The sequence below is a fragment of the Notolepis coatsorum genome (assembly GCF_963971535.1).
Source record: "Notolepis coatsorum genome assembly, chromosome: 1".
NCBI classification, from domain to species: Eukaryota; Metazoa; Chordata; class Actinopteri; order Aulopiformes; family Paralepididae; genus Notolepis; species Notolepis coatsorum.
In genome coordinates this window covers 173,376,871-173,394,370 of record NC_140165.1, presented here as the reverse complement: position 1 = coordinate 173,394,370, position 17,500 = coordinate 173,376,871, and the positions used below count along the sequence as shown (strand labels likewise).

The following is a 17,500-nucleotide window of genomic DNA, read 5'->3' as shown; positions in this document are numbered from 1 at the left end:
TAATAATAGATTGGATTTGTAATGCACTTTTTGTTCACTGGGATCCCAAAGTGCTACACTACATGGTTAAAACAGTTAAAAAAATAGAATAAAATAGTTATTAGTAAAACAAATAAAATAAAATACAGAATAAAAATAGAACATAGTTAATTAAAAACATAGTATAAACAGACAATTATACATTTATATGATATTCCAGACAGTTCAATTATATATCTAGAGACAGTGATGATTCATGAAATTAGTAGACGGTGGAAATTGGGCAGGTTTCAGTTGTCCTGACCGTGGTGGGGTCTTCGTTCCCCCGTCGTGGAGCGAGGACAGAGAATAGACTGCTTCTCTTTGATGATACTTTAGTCTCTAAAAATTGTATCTACCTAACGTTACCTCAGTTGTACAAAATGAGTCCAAACTTTTTCTCCTTTCTTTTTCTGTTTTCTCCCATCCCAATTTAGTCGTGCCAATTCCCCCCTCCCCTGTCTTGATCGTTGCTCGCATGTGCCCCCCACTGGTCGGGCGTAGGGAGGGTTGAAGAATCTATCGCATGTCCCCCTCCGATACATGCGGAGTCAGCCAGCCACTTCTTTTCACCTGCCAGCGCGGACTCTCATTGGCGAGGTTTAACGTGTGGGAGGCTCACACTACCCTCGACATCTCATTTACATTTACATTTACATTTAGTCATTTAGCTGACGCTTTTATCCAAAGCGACTTACAAGTTCTGTGCGACAAGACAGCAAGAAGGGTATAACTCTATCAGCTGAGTAACAATGTTCATCAAAGTGTTGCGTGTTACAGTGTAGGTTAGTTTATTAGGACAAGTGCTGACATTAAGGTTAGTCGGGGTTAGATTTTTTTTTTTTTTATCATTTCAGATAATGGTTGAAGAAGTGAGTCTTTAGTCGACGGCGAAAGATTGGACGGGATTCGGCTGTCCTAACTGGGATGGGTAGTTCATTCCACCATTGTGGGGCAAGGACTGAGAATAGGCGGCTTCTCTTTGATGACCCTCCGGGAGCTTGGATAGGAGTAGATCTGAGGCGGCCAGAAGACGCAGAGCGTAGGGGTCTTGAGGGTGTGTAGTTAGAGACCATTGACCGGAGGTAGGCGGGAGCGGTTCCCTTTGCCGCACGGTATGCTAGGTCGAGGGCCTTGAAGCGGATACGTGCAGCAATGGGGAGCCAGTGCAGGTCCCTAAGAAGTGGGGTGACATGGGCTGACTTCGGTAGGTTTGAGATCAGGCGGGCCGCTGCATTTTGAATGAGTTGAAGAGGCTTGGTGGCAGTGGCCGGGAGGCCAGCTAGCAGTGCGTTGCAGTAGTCGAGGCGGGAGATGACTGTTGATTGGACGAGGAGTTGGGTGGCTTCTTTTGTCAGGAAGGGGCGTATCCTTCTGACGTTGCTCAGGAGGAATCTGCAGGTTCTGGTTGTCGCTGCGATGTGAGCAGAGAAGTTCAACTGGTCGTCGAGGACAACACCAAGGTTCTTGGCGGTCGGCGACGCGGTCACAGCTGCATTCTCGACTGTGATGGAGAGGTCGGTCAGGGGGGAGGATTTGGCCGGCAGGTGGAGCAATTCTGTTTTGCTTAGGTTCAGTTTGAGGTGGTTGGTCGTCATCCAGGCGGAGATGTCGGACAGACAGGCCGAGATCCGCTCAGAGACGTGGATATCTGAGGGAGGGAAGGAGAGGAAGAGTTGAGTATCATCGGCATAACAATGATATGAGAAGCCATGAGATGTGATAATGTTACCCAGTGATTTAGTGTAGAGGGAGAAGAGAAGGGGTCCTAGGACCGAGCCCTGGGGGACACCCGTCCGGAGGGGGCGGGTGGCCGACAGAGTCCCTCTCCATGACACTTGGTAGGAGCGGTCATTGAGGTATGATGTCAGCCATGTCAGCGCAGATCCAGCCACTCCCATTCCTGCGAGGGCCGCGAGGAGGATCTGATGGTTGACTGTGTCGAAGGCTGCAGATAGATCTAGGAGAATCAGGACAGAGGAGAGGCCTTTCGCTTTTGCTAAGTGAAGTGCCTCTGTGACCGCAATGAGGGCCGTTTCTGTGGAGTGGCCAGTCCGGAAGCCAGACTGATTGGGGTCTAGGAGGTCATTCTGTAAGAGATAAGCAGTAAGTTGGTTGGATACAGCACGTTCAAGTGTTTTAGAAAGGAAGGAGAGAAGAGAGACAGGGCGATAGTTGGCTATGACGGTGGGGTTCAGGGTTGGTTTTTTTATGAGGGGCGTGACTCTGGCTTGTTTTAGGGAGGTGGGGACCACCCCCGAGTTGAGTGAGGAGTTGATGGTTGCAGTTAGGAATGGGAGGATGTCCGGTGCTATGGTCTGGAGGAGTGGGGAGGGTAGCTGGTCCAGCTGGCATGTAGTCGGACGGTTCGACGTTACCAGTGTCAGGGTCTCGGCTTCTGTAATGGGAGAGAAAGATGACAGAGTGAAGGATGAGGTTCTCGATTCAGCGTTTGGAATGGGTGGGGGTTGGGAGAAGGAGCTGCGGATGTTCTCCACTTTTTCCTCAAAGAAGATCGCAAAGTCTTCGACAGGCGCCCTGACCGACCTGTAGGAGTCGCTGTTTACAACGACCAGACTACCACCCATCGACTCCCCTCCCGCTGACTCTGCCAATTGAGTCAGTAGGACGGCCGGCCCAAGCCGGAGGCAACGCTGACAGCCGGATTCGATACCGGTGTCTCACGCGTTGGTGACGAGCGCTTAGACCGCTGCGCCACCCAGCCGCCAAATTTGTCCAAACTTCAAATTATTTATTATCATTATTATTTATTTAGAACAATTTGTTAATATATACGTATATATATATATATAGATGCACACACACATATCTTTAAATGAAAAATTATGTTTTACAAAATAACAAGTATAAAATGATTAAACAAGCAGCAATGAACTAAAAGGTACAGATCTATATTTAAATAAATATATCTGAAGATGCTGAACAACTGCTTTGTTGTTGTTGAATCAAGTAAAATCCTAGGTAAGCGTGTATTGTGCGCGTGAACGTTGACGTGAACGTACGGCACACTCCCTAGGTTCCGTTTTGCGGTAAAATAAACGTTGAACAGTCTGTTGAAACGTCAACAGACTTTAAATTTTTTTGATATATCTTTCTAAATACCTTTGTACCTCTGTAGTACCGATCGGTATTATGTTTCATCATGAATGCATGAAAGGGTGGGGGGGGTAATTTTTCTATGCTTTGATCATCACCAATGGAATACGCTACACACACACATGGTCACATACGCTCGGATCGCAGTGAAGGAATTCTTGGATCAACGCAAGATTGATAACATATAGCCGTTACCTTGACTAGGATGTACCCCAAAAAAAATATTCCAATTATCTGATCGCCATGCCAAGTATTGATGTCGATCGTGTTGCCAACATAATCCACCAAAGACCATGAACCGGGAGTGCTTTATTCTCCTCAATCCATGCGTTATAAACGCTTGTCCTGCCCGACAAGGAAAGCCCCGCCCGGATACTTTAGATCGACACACAGCCCAAGACAGAGAGGTTCAAATGATGTGCAATACCGGCCGCAAGGCGGCAGGCGGCGGTATTGGATGTTTGCGATCTCAGACTCATTCCCAATGATAACATCAGGCTCCCTCGATGGATTATGAATGGGAATATCGAATAAAAGAAATAACGATAGAAAACCCGACTTTTCTCAAGCGTGGGTGAGTTAACCCGACTTTATTCATGAGTGGCGTCCAATGAGTTAACGTTTCTTTCATTTGTTTCAATGTTTTATTCATTTTAATTGTTTTTATTCATATTGTTTTTGTATCTTTATCTCCTTTTATGTAGCACTTTGAGATTGTCACAATATAAAGTGTGTTACAAATTGAATGTATTATTATTATTATTATTATTATTATTATTATTATTATTATTATTATTATTATTATTATTATTATTATTATTATTATTATTATTATTATTATTATTATTATTATTATTATTATTATTATTAAAAGTATTTGTGTGCACCTCTCCGCTCTCCCCGCAGGCGGCGTCACGGTCCACCAGCCTCTGGACTACGAGACGTGCCGGCACTTCTTCCTGACCGTGGAGGCGCGTGACGGAGGAGCCCCGCCGCTCAGCGCCGTCACCACCGTCAACATCAACCTCACCGACGTCAACGACAACGCGCCCATGTTCAGCCGTGACCTCTACACCGCCGTGGTGTCGGAGGACTCTGCCCTCGGAGAGGCTGTGGTGAAGGTGAGAGGTTCTGTGGTGAAGGAGAGAGAGACTGAAGGAGAGAGAGACTGAAGGAGAGAGAGACTGTGGTGAAGGTGAGAGGGGATGTGGTGAAGGAGAGAGAGACTGTGGTGAAGGTGAGAGGTTCTGTGGTGAAGGAGAGAGAGACTGTGGTGAAGGAGAGAGAGACTGTGGTGAAGGAGAGAGAGACTGTGGTGAAGGTGAGAGAGACTGTGGTGAAGGAGAGAGAGACTGTGGTGAAGGAGAGAGAGACTGTGGTGAAGGAGAGAGAGACTGTGGTGAAGGAGAGAGAGACTGTGGTGAAGGAGAGAGAGACTGTGGTGAAGGAGAGAGAGACTGTGGTGAAGGTGAGAGAGACTGTGGTGAAGGAGAGAGAGACTGTGGTGAAGGAGAGAGAGACTGTGGTGAAGGAGAGAGAGACTGTGGTGAAGGAGAGAGAGGCTGAAGGAGAGAGAGACTGTGGTGAAGGAGAGAGAGACTGTGGTGAAGGAGAGAGAGGCTGAAGGAGAGAGAGACTGTGGTGAAGGAGAGAGAGACTGTGGTGAAGGAGAGAGAGGCTGAAGGAGAGAGAGACTGTGGTGAAGGAGAGAGAGACTGTGGTGAAGGAGAGAGAGACTGTGGTGAAGGAGAGAGAGACTGTGGTGAAGGAGAGAGAGGCTGAAGGAGAGAGAGACTGTGGTGAAGGAGAGAGAGACTGTGGTGAAGGAGAGAGAGGCTGAAGGAGAGAGAGACTGTGGTGAAGGAGAGAGAGACTGTGGTGAAGGAGAGAGAGACTGTGGTGAAGGAGAGAGAGGCTGAAGGAGAGAGAGACTGTGGTGAAGGAGAGAGAGGCTGAAGGAGAGAGAGACTGTGGTGAAGGAGAGAGAGACTGTGGTGAAGGAGAGAGAGACTGAAGGAGAGAGAGACTGTGGTGAAGGAGAGAGAGACTGTGGTGAAGGAGAGAGAGGCTGAAGGAGAGAGAGACTGTGGTGAAGGAGAGAGAGACTGTGGTGAAGGAGAGAGAGACTGTGGTGAAGGAGAGAGAGGCTGAAGGAGAGAGAGACTGTGGTGAAGGAGAGAGAGACTGTGGTGAAGGAGAGAGAGGCTGAAGGAGAGAGAGACTGTGGTGAAGGAGAGAGAGACTGTGGTGAAGGAGAGAGAGACTGTGGTGAAGGAGAGAGAGACTGTGGTGAAGGAGAGAGAGACTGAAGGAGAGAGAGACTGTGGTGAAGGAGAGAGAGACTGTGGTGAAGGAGAGAGAGACTGTGGTGAAGGAGAGAGAGACTGTGGTGAAGGAGAGAGAGACTGTGGTGAAGGAGAGAGAGACTGAAGGAGAGAGAGACTGTGGTGAAGGAGAGAGAGACTGTGGTGAAGGAGAGAGAGACTGTGGTGAAGGAGAGAGAGACTGTGGTGAAGGAGAGAGAGACTGAAGGAGAGAGAGGCTGTGGTGAAGGAGAGAGAGACTGTGGTGAAGGAGAGAGAGACTGAAGGAGAGAGAGACTGTGGTGAAGGAGAGAGAGACTGAAGGAGAGAGAGACTGTGGTGAAGGAGAGAGAGACTGTGGTGAAGGAGAGAGAGGCTGAAGGAGAGAGAGACTGTGGTGAAGGAGAGAGAGACTGTGGTGAAGGAGAGAGAGACTGTGGTGAAGGAGAGAGAGACTGTGGTGAAGGAGAGAGAGACTGTGGTGAAGGAGAGAGAGACTGTGGTGAAGGAGAGAGAGACTGAAGGAGAGAGAGACTGTGGTGAAGGAGAGAGAGACTGTGGTGAAGGTGAGAGAGACTGTGGTGAAGGAGAGAGAGACTGTGGTGAAGGAGAGAGAGGCTGAAGGAGAGAGAGACTGTGGTGAAGGAGAGAGAGACTGTGGTGAAGGAGAGAGAGACTGTGGTGAAGGAGAGAGAGACTGTGGTGAAGGAGAGAGAGACTGTGGTGAAGGAGAGAGAGACTGAAGGAGAGAGAGACTGTGGTGAAGGAGAGAGAGACTGAAGGAGAGAGAGACTGTGGTGAAGGAGAGAGAGGCTGTGGTGAAGGAGAGAGAGACTGAAGGAGAGAGAGACTGTGGTGAAGGAGAGAGAGACTGAAGGAGAGAGAGACTGTGGTGAAGGTGAGAGAGACTGTGGTGAAGGAGAGAGAGGCTGAAGGAGAGAGAGACTGTGGTGAAGGAGAGAGAGACTGAAGGAGAGAGAGGCTGAAGGAGAGAGAGACTGTGGTGAAGGAGAGAGAGACTGTGGTGAAGGAGAGAGAGACTGTGGTGAAGGAGAGAGAGACTGAAGGAGAGAGAGACTGTGGTGAAGGAGAGAGAGACTGAAGGAGAGAGAGACTGTGGTGAAGGAGAGAGAGACTGTGGTGAAGGAGAGAGAGACTGTGGTGAAGGAGAGAGAGACTGTGGTGAAGGAGAGAGAGACTGAAGGAGAGAGAGACTGTGGTGAAGGAGAGAGAGACTGTGGTGAAGGAGAGAGAGACTGTGGTGAAGGAGAGAGAGACTGTGGTGAAGGAGAGAGAGACTGTGGTGAAGGAGAGAGAGACTGTGGTGAAGGAGAGAGAGACTGAAGGAGAGAGAGACTGTGGTGAAGGAGAGAGAGACTGTGGTGAAGGAGAGAGAGACTGAAGGAGAGAGAGACTGTGGTGAAGGAGAGAGAGACTGTGGTGAAGGAGAGAGAGACTGTGGTGAAGGAGAGAGAGACTGTGGTGAAGGAGAGAGAGACTGTGGTGAAGGAGAGAGAGACTGAAGGAGAGAGAGACTGTGGTGAAGGAGAGAGAGACTGTGGTGAAGGAGAGAGAGACTGTGGTGAAGGAGAGAGAGACTGAAGGAGAGAGAGGCTGTGGTGAAGGAGAGAGAGACTGTGGTGAAGGAGAGAGAGACTGAAGGAGAGAGAGACTGTGGTGAAGGAGAGAGAGACTGTGGTGAAGGAGAGAGAGACTGAAGGAGAGAGAGACTGTGGTGAAGGAGAGAGAGACTGTGGTGAAGGAGAGAGAGACTGTGGTGAAGGAGAGAGAGACTGAAGGAGAGAGAGACTGTGGTGAAGGAGAGAGAGACTGTGGTGAAGGAGAGAGAGACTGAAGGAGAGAGAGACTGTGGTGAAGGAGAGAGAGACTGTGGTGAAGGAGAGAGAGACTGTGGTGAAGGAGAGAGAGACTGTGGTGAAGGAGAGAGAGACTGTGGTGAAGGAGAGAGAGACTGAAGGAGAGAGAGACTGTGGTGAAGGAGAGAGAGACTGTGGTGAAGGAGAGAGAGACTGAAGGAGAGAGAGACTGTGGTGAAGGAGAGAGAGACTGTTGTGAAGGAGAGAGAGGCTGAAGGAGAGAGAGACTGTGGTGAAGGAGAGAGAGACTGTGGTGAAGGAGAGAGAGACTGTGGTGAAGGAGAGAGAGACTGAAGGAGAGAGAGACTGTGGTGAAGGAGAGAGAGACTGTGGTGAAGGAGAGAGAGACTGTGGTGAAGGAGAGAGAGACTGTGGTGAAGGAGAGAGAGACTGTGGTGAAGGAGAGAGAGACTGAAGGAGAGAGAGACTGTGGTGAAGGAGAGAGAGACTGTGGTGAAGGAGAGAGAGACTGTGGTGAAGGAGAGAGAGGCTGAAGGAGAGAGAGACTGTGGTGAAGGAGAGAGAGACTGAAGGAGAGAGAGACTGTGGTGAAGGAGAGAGAGACTGTGGTGAAGGAGAGAGAGACTGAAGGAGAGAGAGACTGTGGTGAAGGAGAGAGAGACTGTGGTGAAGGAGAGAGAGACTGTGGTGAAGGAGAGAGAGACTGTGGTGAAGGAGAGAGAGACTGAGGTGAAGGAGAGAGAGACTGTGGTGAAGGAGAGAGAGACTGAAGGAGAGAGAGACTGTGGTGAAGGAGAGAGAGACTGTGGTGAAGGAGAGAGAGACTGTGGTGAAGGAGAGAGAGACTGTGGTGAAGGAGAGAGAGACTGTGGTGAAGGAGAGAGAGACTGTGGTGAAGGAGAGAGAGACTGTGGTGAAGGAGAGAGAGACTGTGGTGAAGGAGAGAGAGACTGTGGTGAAGGAGAGAGAGACTGTGGTGAAGGAGAGAGAGACTGTGGTGAAGGAGAGAGAGACTGTGGTGAAGGAGAGAGAGACTGAAGGAGAGAGAGACTGAAGGAGAGAGAGACTGTGGTGAAGGAGAGAGAGACTGAAGGAGAGAGAGACTGTGGTGAAGGAGAGAGAGACTGAAGGAGAGAGAGACTGTGGTGAAGGAGAGAGAGACTGAAGGAGAGAGAGACTGTGGTGAAGGAGAGAGAGACTGTGGTGAAGGAGAGAGAGGCTGAAGGAGAGAGAGACTGAAGGAGAGAGAGACTGTGGTGAAGGAGAGAGAGACTGTTGTGAAGGAGAGAGAGACTGTGGTGAAGGAGAGAGAGACTGTGGTGAAGGAGAGAGAGACTGTGGTGAAGGAGAGAGAGACTGAAGGAGAGAGAGACTGTGGTGAAGGAGAGAGAGGCTGAAGGAGAGAGAGACTGTGGTGAAGGAGAGAGAGACTGAAGGAGAGAGAGACTGTGGTGAAGGAGAGAGAGACTGTGGTGAAGGAGAGAGAGACTGTGGTGAAGGAGAGAGAGACTGTGGTGAAGGAGAGAGAGACTGTGGTGAAGGAGAGAGAGACTGAAGGAGAGAGAGACTGAAGGAGAGAGAGACTGTGGTGAAGGAGAGAGAGGCTGAAGGAGAGAGAGACTGTGGTGAAGGAGAGAGAGGCTGTGGTGAAGGAGAGAGAGACTGTGGTGAAGGTGAGAGAGACTGTGGTGAAGGAGAGAGAGACTGAAGGAGAGAGAGACTGTGGTGAAGGAGAGAGAGACTGTGGTGAAGGAGAGAGAGGCTGAAGGAGAGAGAGACTGAAGGAGAGAGAGACTGTGGTGAAGGAGAGAGAGACTGAAGGAGAGAGAGACTGTGGTGAAGGAGAGAGAGACTGTGGTGAAGGAGAGAGAGACTGTGGTGAAGGAGAGAGAGACTGTGGTGAAGGAGAGAGAGACTGTGGTGAAGGAGAGAGAGACTGAAGGAGAGAGAGACTGTGGTGAAGGAGAGAGAGACTGTGGTGAAGGAGAGAGAGGCTGAAGGAGAGAGAGACTGTGGTGAAGGAGAGAGAGACTGTGGTGAAGGAGAGAGAGACTGTGGTGAAGGAGAGAGAGGCTGAAGGAGAGAGAGACTGTGGTGAAGGAGAGAGAGACTGTGGTGAAGGAGAGAGAGGCTGAAGGAGAGAGAGACTGTGGTGAAGGAGAGAGAGACTGTGGTGAAGGAGAGAGAGACTGTGGTGAAGGAGAGAGAGACTGTGGTGAAGGAGAGAGAGACTGAAGGAGAGAGAGACTGTGGTGAAGGAGAGAGAGACTGTGGTGAAGGAGAGAGAGACTGTGGTGAAGGAGAGAGAGACTGTGGTGAAGGAGAGAGAGACTGTGGTGAAGGAGAGAGAGACTGAAGGAGAGAGAGACTGTGGTGAAGGAGAGAGAGACTGTGGTGAAGGAGAGAGAGACTGTGGTGAAGGAGAGAGAGACTGTGGTGAAGGAGAGAGAGACTGAAGGAGAGAGAGGCTGTGGTGAAGGAGAGAGAGACTGTGGTGAAGGAGAGAGAGACTGAAGGAGAGAGAGACTGTGGTGAAGGAGAGAGAGACTGAAGGAGAGAGAGACTGTGGTGAAGGAGAGAGAGACTGTGGTGAAGGAGAGAGAGGCTGAAGGAGAGAGAGACTGTGGTGAAGGAGAGAGAGACTGTGGTGAAGGAGAGAGAGACTGTGGTGAAGGAGAGAGAGACTGTGGTGAAGGAGAGAGAGACTGTGGTGAAGGAGAGAGAGACTGTGGTGAAGGAGAGAGAGACTGAAGGAGAGAGAGACTGTGGTGAAGGAGAGAGAGACTGTGGTGAAGGTGAGAGAGACTGTGGTGAAGGAGAGAGAGACTGTGGTGAAGGAGAGAGAGGCTGAAGGAGAGAGAGACTGTGGTGAAGGAGAGAGAGACTGTGGTGAAGGAGAGAGAGACTGTGGTGAAGGAGAGAGAGACTGTGGTGAAGGAGAGAGAGACTGTGGTGAAGGAGAGAGAGACTGAAGGAGAGAGAGACTGTGGTGAAGGAGAGAGAGACTGAAGGAGAGAGAGACTGTGGTGAAGGAGAGAGAGGCTGTGGTGAAGGAGAGAGAGACTGAAGGAGAGAGAGACTGTGGTGAAGGAGAGAGAGACTGAAGGAGAGAGAGACTGTGGTGAAGGTGAGAGAGACTGTGGTGAAGGAGAGAGAGGCTGAAGGAGAGAGAGACTGTGGTGAAGGAGAGAGAGACTGAAGGAGAGAGAGGCTGAAGGAGAGAGAGACTGTGGTGAAGGAGAGAGAGACTGTGGTGAAGGAGAGAGAGACTGTGGTGAAGGAGAGAGAGACTGAAGGAGAGAGAGACTGTGGTGAAGGAGAGAGAGACTGAAGGAGAGAGAGACTGTGGTGAAGGAGAGAGAGACTGTGGTGAAGGAGAGAGAGACTGTGGTGAAGGAGAGAGAGACTGTGGTGAAGGAGAGAGAGACTGAAGGAGAGAGAGACTGTGGTGAAGGAGAGAGAGACTGTGGTGAAGGAGAGAGAGACTGTGGTGAAGGAGAGAGAGACTGTGGTGAAGGAGAGAGAGACTGTGGTGAAGGAGAGAGAGACTGTGGTGAAGGAGAGAGAGACTGAAGGAGAGAGAGACTGTGGTGAAGGAGAGAGAGACTGTGGTGAAGGAGAGAGAGACTGAAGGAGAGAGAGACTGTGGTGAAGGAGAGAGAGACTGTGGTGAAGGAGAGAGAGACTGTGGTGAAGGAGAGAGAGACTGTGGTGAAGGAGAGAGAGACTGTGGTGAAGGAGAGAGAGACTGAAGGAGAGAGAGACTGTGGTGAAGGAGAGAGAGACTGTGGTGAAGGAGAGAGAGACTGTGGTGAAGGAGAGAGAGACTGAAGGAGAGAGAGCTGTGGTGAAGGAGAGAGAGACTGTGGTGAAGGAGAGAGAGACTGAAGGAGAGAGAGACTGTGGTGAAGGAGAGAGAGACTGTGGTGAAGGAGAGAGAGACTGAAGGAGAGAGAGACTGTGGTGAAGGAGAGAGAGACTGTGGTGAAGGAGAGAGAGACTGTGGTGAAGGAGAGAGAGACTGGAAGGAGAGAGAGACTGTGGTGAAGGAGAGAGAGACTGTGGTGAAGGAGAGAGAGACTGAAGGAGAGAGAGACTGTGGTGAAGGAGAGAGAGACTGTGGTGAGGAGAGAGAGACTGTGGTGAAGGAGAGAGAGACTGTGGTGAAGGAGAGAGAGACTGTGGTGAAGGAGAGAGAGACTGAAGGAGAGAGAGACTGTGGTGAAGGAGAGAGAGACTGTGGTGAAGGAGAGAGAGACTGAAGGAGAGAGAGACTGTGGTGAAGGAGAGAGAGACTGTGGTGAAGGAGAGAGAGGCTGAAGGAGAGAGAGACTGTGGTGAAGGAGAGAGAGACTGTGGTGAAGGAGAGAGAGACTGTGGTGAAGGAGAGAGAGACTGAAGGAGAGAGAGACTGTGGTGAAGGAGAGAGAGACTGTGGTGAAGGAGAGAGAGACTGTGGTGAAGGAGAGAGAGACTGTGGTGAAGGAGAGAGAGACTGTGGTGAAGGAGAGAGAGACTGAAGGAGAGAGAGACTGTGGTGAAGGAGAGAGAGACTGTGGTGAAGGAGAGAGAGACTGTGGTGAAGGAGAGAGAGGCTGAAGGAGAGAGAGACTGTGGTGAAGGAGAGAGAGACTGAAGGAGAGAGAGACTGTGGTGAAGGAGAGAGAGACTGTGGTGAAGGAGAGAGAGACTGAAGGAGAGAGAGACTGTGGTGAAGGAGAGAGAGACTGTGGTGAAGGAGAGAGAGACTGTGGTGAAGGAGAGAGAGACTGTGGTGAAGGAGAGAGAGACTGAGGTGAAGGAGAGAGAGACTGTGGTGAAGGAGAGAGAGACTGAAGGAGAGAGAGACTGTGGTGAAGGAGAGAGAGACTGTGGTGAAGGAGAGAGAGACTGTGGTGAAGGAGAGAGAGACTGTGGTGAAGGAGAGAGAGACTGTGGTGAAGGAGAGAGAGACTGTGGTGAAGGAGAGAGAGACTGTGGTGAAGGAGAGAGAGACTGTGGTGAAGGAGAGAGAGACTGTGGTGAAGGAGAGAGAGACTGTGGTGAAGGAGAGAGAGACTGTGGTGAAGGAGAGAGAGACTGTGGTGAAGGAGAGAGAGACTGAAGGAGAGAGAGACTGAAGGAGAGAGAGACTGTGGTGAAGGAGAGAGAGACTGAAGGAGAGAGAGACTGTGGTGAAGGAGAGAGAGACTGAAGGAGAGAGAGACTGTGGTGAAGGAGAGAGAGACTGAAGGAGAGAGAGACTGTGGTGAAGGAGAGAGAGACTGTGGTGAAGGAGAGAGAGGCTGAAGGAGAGAGAGACTGAAGGAGAGAGAGACTGTGGTGAAGGAGAGAGAGACTGTTGTGAAGGAGAGAGAGACTGTGGTGAAGGAGAGAGAGACTGTGGTGAAGGAGAGAGAGACTGTGGTGAAGGAGAGAGAGACTGAAGGAGAGAGAGACTGTGGTGAAGGAGAGAGAGGCTGAAGGAGAGAGAGACTGTGGTGAAGGAGAGAGAGACTGAAGGAGAGAGAGACTGTGGTGAAGGAGAGAGAGACTGTGGTGAAGGAGAGAGAGACTGTGGTGAAGGAGAGAGAGACTGTGGTGAAGGAGAGAGAGACTGTGGTGAAGGAGAGAGAGACTGAAGGAGAGAGAGACTGAAGGAGAGAGAGACTGTGGTGAAGGAGAGAGAGGCTGAAGGAGAGAGAGACTGTGGTGAAGGAGAGAGAGGCTGTGGTGAAGGAGAGAGAGACTGTGGTGAAGGTGAGAGAGACTGTGGTGAAGGAGAGAGAGACTGAAGGAGAGAGAGACTGTGGTGAAGGAGAGAGAGACTGTGGTGAAGGAGAGAGAGGCTGAAGGAGAGAGAGACTGAAGGAGAGAGAGACTGTGGTGAAGGAGAGAGAGACTGAAGGAGAGAGAGACTGTGGTGAAGGAGAGAGAGACTGTGGTGAAGGAGAGAGAGACTGTGGTGAAGGAGAGAGAGACTGTGGTGAAGGAGAGAGAGACTGTGGTGAAGGAGAGAGAGACTGAAGGAGAGAGAGACTGTGGTGAAGGAGAGAGAGACTGTGGTGAAGGAGAGAGAGACTGAAGGAGAGAGAGACTGTGGTGAAGGAGAGAGAGACTGTGGTGAAGGAGAGAGAGACTGTGGTGAAGGAGAGAGAGACTGTGGTGAAGGAGAGAGAGACTGAAGGAGAGAGAGACTGTGGTGAAGGAGAGAGAGACTGAAGGAGAGAGAGACTGTGGTGAAGGAGAGAGAGACTGAAGGAGAGAGAGACTGTGGTGAAGGAGAGAGAGACTGAAGGAGAGAGAGACTGTGGTGAAGGAGAGAGAGACTGTGGTGAAGGAGAGAGAGACTGAAGGAGAGAGAGACTGTGGTGAAGGAGAGAGAGACTGTGGTGAAGGAGAGAGAGACTGAAGGAGAGAGAGACTGTGGTGAAGGAGAGAGAGACTGAAGGAGAGAGACTGTGGTGAAGGAGAGAGAGACTGAAGGAGAGAGAGACTGAAGGAGAGAGACTGTGGTGAAGGAGAGAGAGACTGTGGTGAAGGAGAGAGAGACTGTGGTGAAGGAGAGAGAGACTGTGGTGAAGGAGAGAGAGACTGAGGTGAAGGAGAGAGAGACTGAAGGAGAGAGAGACTGTGGTGAAGGAGAGAGAGACTGTGCTGAAGGAGAGAGAGACTGAAGGAGAGAGAGACTGTGGTGAAGGAGAGAGAGACTGTGGTGAAGGAGAGAGAGACTGAAGGAGAGAGAGACTGAAGGAGAGAGAGACTGTGGTGAAGGAGAGAGAGACTGTGGTGAAGGAGAGAGAGACTGTGGTGAAGGAGAGAGAGACTGTGGTGAAGGAGAGAGAGACTGTGGTGAAGGAGAGAGAGACTGAAGGAGAGAGAGACTGTGGTGAAGGAGAGAGAGACTGTGGTGAAGGAGAGAGAGACTGTGGTGAAGGAGAGAGAGACTGTGCTGAAGGAGAGAGAGACTGAAGGAGAGAGAGACTGTGGTGAAGGAGAGAGAGACTGTGGTGAAGGAGAGAGAGACTGTGGTGAAGGAGAGAGAGACTGAAGGAGAGAGAGACTGTGGTGAAGGAGAGAGAGACTGTGGTGAAGGAGAGAGAGACTGAAGGAGAGAGAGACTGTGGTGAAGGAGAGAGAGACTGTGGTGAAGGAGAGAGAGGCTGAAGGAGAGAGAGACTGTGGTGAAGGAGAGAGAGACTGAAGGAGAGAGAGACTGTGGTGAAGGAGAGAGAGGCTGAAGGAGAGAGAGACTGTGGTGAAGGAGAGAGAGGCTGAAGGAGAGAGAGACTGTGGTGAAGGAGAGAGAGACTGTGGTGAAGGAGAGAGAGACTGAAGGAGAGAGAGACTGTGGTGAAGGTGAGAGAGACTGAAGGAGAGAGAGGCTGAAGGAGAGAGAGACTGTGGTGAAGGAGAGAGAGACTGTGGTGAAGGAGAGAGAGACTGTGGTGAAGGAGAGAGAGACTGAAGGAGAGAGAGACTGTGGTGAAGGTGAGAGGGACTGTGGTGAAGGAGAGAGAGACTGAAGGAGAGAGAGACTGTGGTGAAGGAGAGAGAGGCTGTGGTGAAGGAGAGAGAGGCTGAAGGAGAGAGAGACTGTGGTGAAGGAGAGAGAGACTGAGGTGAAGGAGAGAGAGACTGTGGTGAAGGAGAGAGAGACTGTGGTGAAGGAGAGAGAGACTGTGGTGAAGGAGAGAGAGACTGTGGTGAAGGAGAGAGAGACTGAAGGAGAGAGAGACTGTGGTGAAGGTGAGAGAGACTGTGGTGAAGGAGAGAGAGACTGTGGTGAAGGAGAGAGAGACTGTGGTGAAGGAGAGAGAGACTGTGGTGAAGGAGAGAGAGACTGTGGTGAAGTTGAGGCCTTCTCTCTGTTCCCGGCCTCTAAAAAAGGTCAATCCGGTTGAACCCTTGCGTCCGATAGCCACTACCTCCAGATGTCTTTAAAAACCCTTAACCCCTGTCACTGCCACACTACCCAAGGGTTAACCCTTTCACTGTGACACTACAGAAGGTTAACCCTTTCACTGTGACACTACAGAAGGTTAACCATTTCACTGTGACACTACAGAAGGTTAACCCGTTCACTGCCACAACGACAGAAGGTTAACCCTTTCACTGTGACACTACAGAAGGTTAACCCGTTCACTACCACACTACAGACGGTTAACCATTTCACTGCCACAACGACAGAAGGTTAACCCTTTCACTGTGACACTACAGAAGGTTAACCCTTGCACTACCACACTACAGAAGGTTAACCTTTCACTACCACACTACGTAAGGGATAATGTATGGCTACGAGGTCATTGTCGCAAAATAATTGACCGACACGTAGTTTAAAATACTGAGGCGCCGCGCCGAGGTGTTTTAAACGTCAGTGAAGGTCAATTATTTTGCGACAATGACCGAGTAGGCTATACATTATCCCGCTTATTACATGGCTAACTTACTAACAATATACCTAATTCATTTGACAAATCGCAGTTGTTCTGTGGCTCTGTCAGCCCAAATAAAGTGATTATTATTATCGCGGGCAGCCTCGTTCTGGCTCCGCTAACACTCCGCTGTCAGTGCAGCGCGGCAGGTGTGTCTGATTTGCTGCACTGATGTGGGCTTGATTGCCAACAGCTGCGCACTGCGGTCATTATTGAAAAAACAGCGGTCATTATTGAAAAATAATGACCGCTGTCGGGGGGCTATTGACCAATCACAAGCAAGCATTTCGGCGAATGTGAAAACGCCATGTAATAAAGACGGTTAACCTTTCACTACCACACTACAGAAGGTTAACCCTTTCACTACCACACTACAGAAGGTTAACCATTCACTACCACACTACAGAAGGTTAACCATTTCACTACCACACTACAGAAGGTTAACCCTTTCACTACCACACTACAGACGGTTAAAGGTTCCGCCTGTAGTTTAACCGTCTGTAGTGTGATAGTGAAAGGGTTAACCGTCTGTAATTTGGTAGTGAAAGGGTTAACCTTCTGCAGCGTGGTAGTGAAAGGGTTAACCCTTATATTGAATAACAATTTGTTTAAACATGGTGTATCCACCAAAGTGTTCAATAAACTGCCCAGAGATGTATGTGCAGCCTCTCTCTACACCTTCACCCTCATTGACAATGCAAGGATCTATTAAATATGCACCATTTGATAATTACCAGGATTTTCCAAGTCAGCAGCTTGTGTTCTTTCAAGACATGTTAATAACATAGACGGTGGGCTCCGTAGATGTAATATCAGCCACTCTTCAGCCAACAACTCACAGCTGGATTACACCTTCCTGTCAGTGGCGGGGATCGAACCGGCGATCTTTCGGTCACCGGCCGGCCTCATTACCTCTACGTCATCCTGCCTCCCCTATAGGGAGGTGTAGTCTGACGTCACTTTAGTTTCCTGTGAGGTCCACCCATATAGGGATTTATCATTGGGAAAATATATTATCGGCTATTGTAATAATTCTGCCTGGTGTATAGCAGTGTACATAAAGACCCAATGCCTCATCCGTAGCTAACAGTGTACTGCACTGCCACAGGACCTGTGGCATGCTCTGTAAATAGCTCATGTACAGATACCGATATGCCTACTTTGTTTACTTGTTTATTGCACTATTGGTTGGACTCTTATATTATTACTTGTATTATGCACATCGTTGCGGGCGAGACCCCCCGCGTTTCACTGTATACCTGTATGCCGTGACAAATAAAACTCTTGTATCTTGTATCTTGTGTCTTGTGTCTCCAGCTCACAGCAGAGGACGTGGACAGCCAGGTGAACGCAGACGTCCTGTATTCTATCGTCGGCGGAGACGGAGACAAACAGTTCTCCATCGACCCGCTGAGCGGCCTGATGAAGGTCAACAAACAGCTGGACCGTGAGACGGTGAGGACACACACACACACACACACACACACACACACACACACACACACACACACACACACACACACACACACACACACACACACACACACACACACACACACACACACACACACACTCACACACACACACACACACACACACACACACACACACATAAACATATACATACACACTAAGTGAACTATACACATCTAGTTAATAATACGACTTTCCATCTATTTCTTCTTCCACTTGCTGAATCTTTTTCTTTATATATATTTTTTCTCCTCTTCCTTTCTCCCTCCCTCTCTCCCTCCCTCTCTTCCCTCCTCTCTTCCTCCCTCCCGCCTCTCTTCCCCCCTCTATCCCTCCA

General features: G+C 49.9%; 1 protein-coding gene across 1 annotated transcript in view; it reads left to right on the top strand.

Moving 5' to 3' along the window:
- LOC311223464 (protocadherin Fat 3-like) overlaps window positions 1-17,500 on the top strand; it is a gene marked incomplete at both ends in the record, with an annotated part of 130,417 nt that overhangs the window by 45,856 nt on the left and 67,061 nt on the right. The window contains 2 exons of the mRNA XM_084308251.1: window positions 4,042-4,256; window positions 17,008-17,145. Coding sequence (XP_084164377.1) covers window positions 4,042-4,256; window positions 17,008-17,145 — 353 coding nt within the window. The remainder of the gene's footprint in view (window positions 1-4,041; window positions 4,257-17,007; window positions 17,146-17,500) is intronic.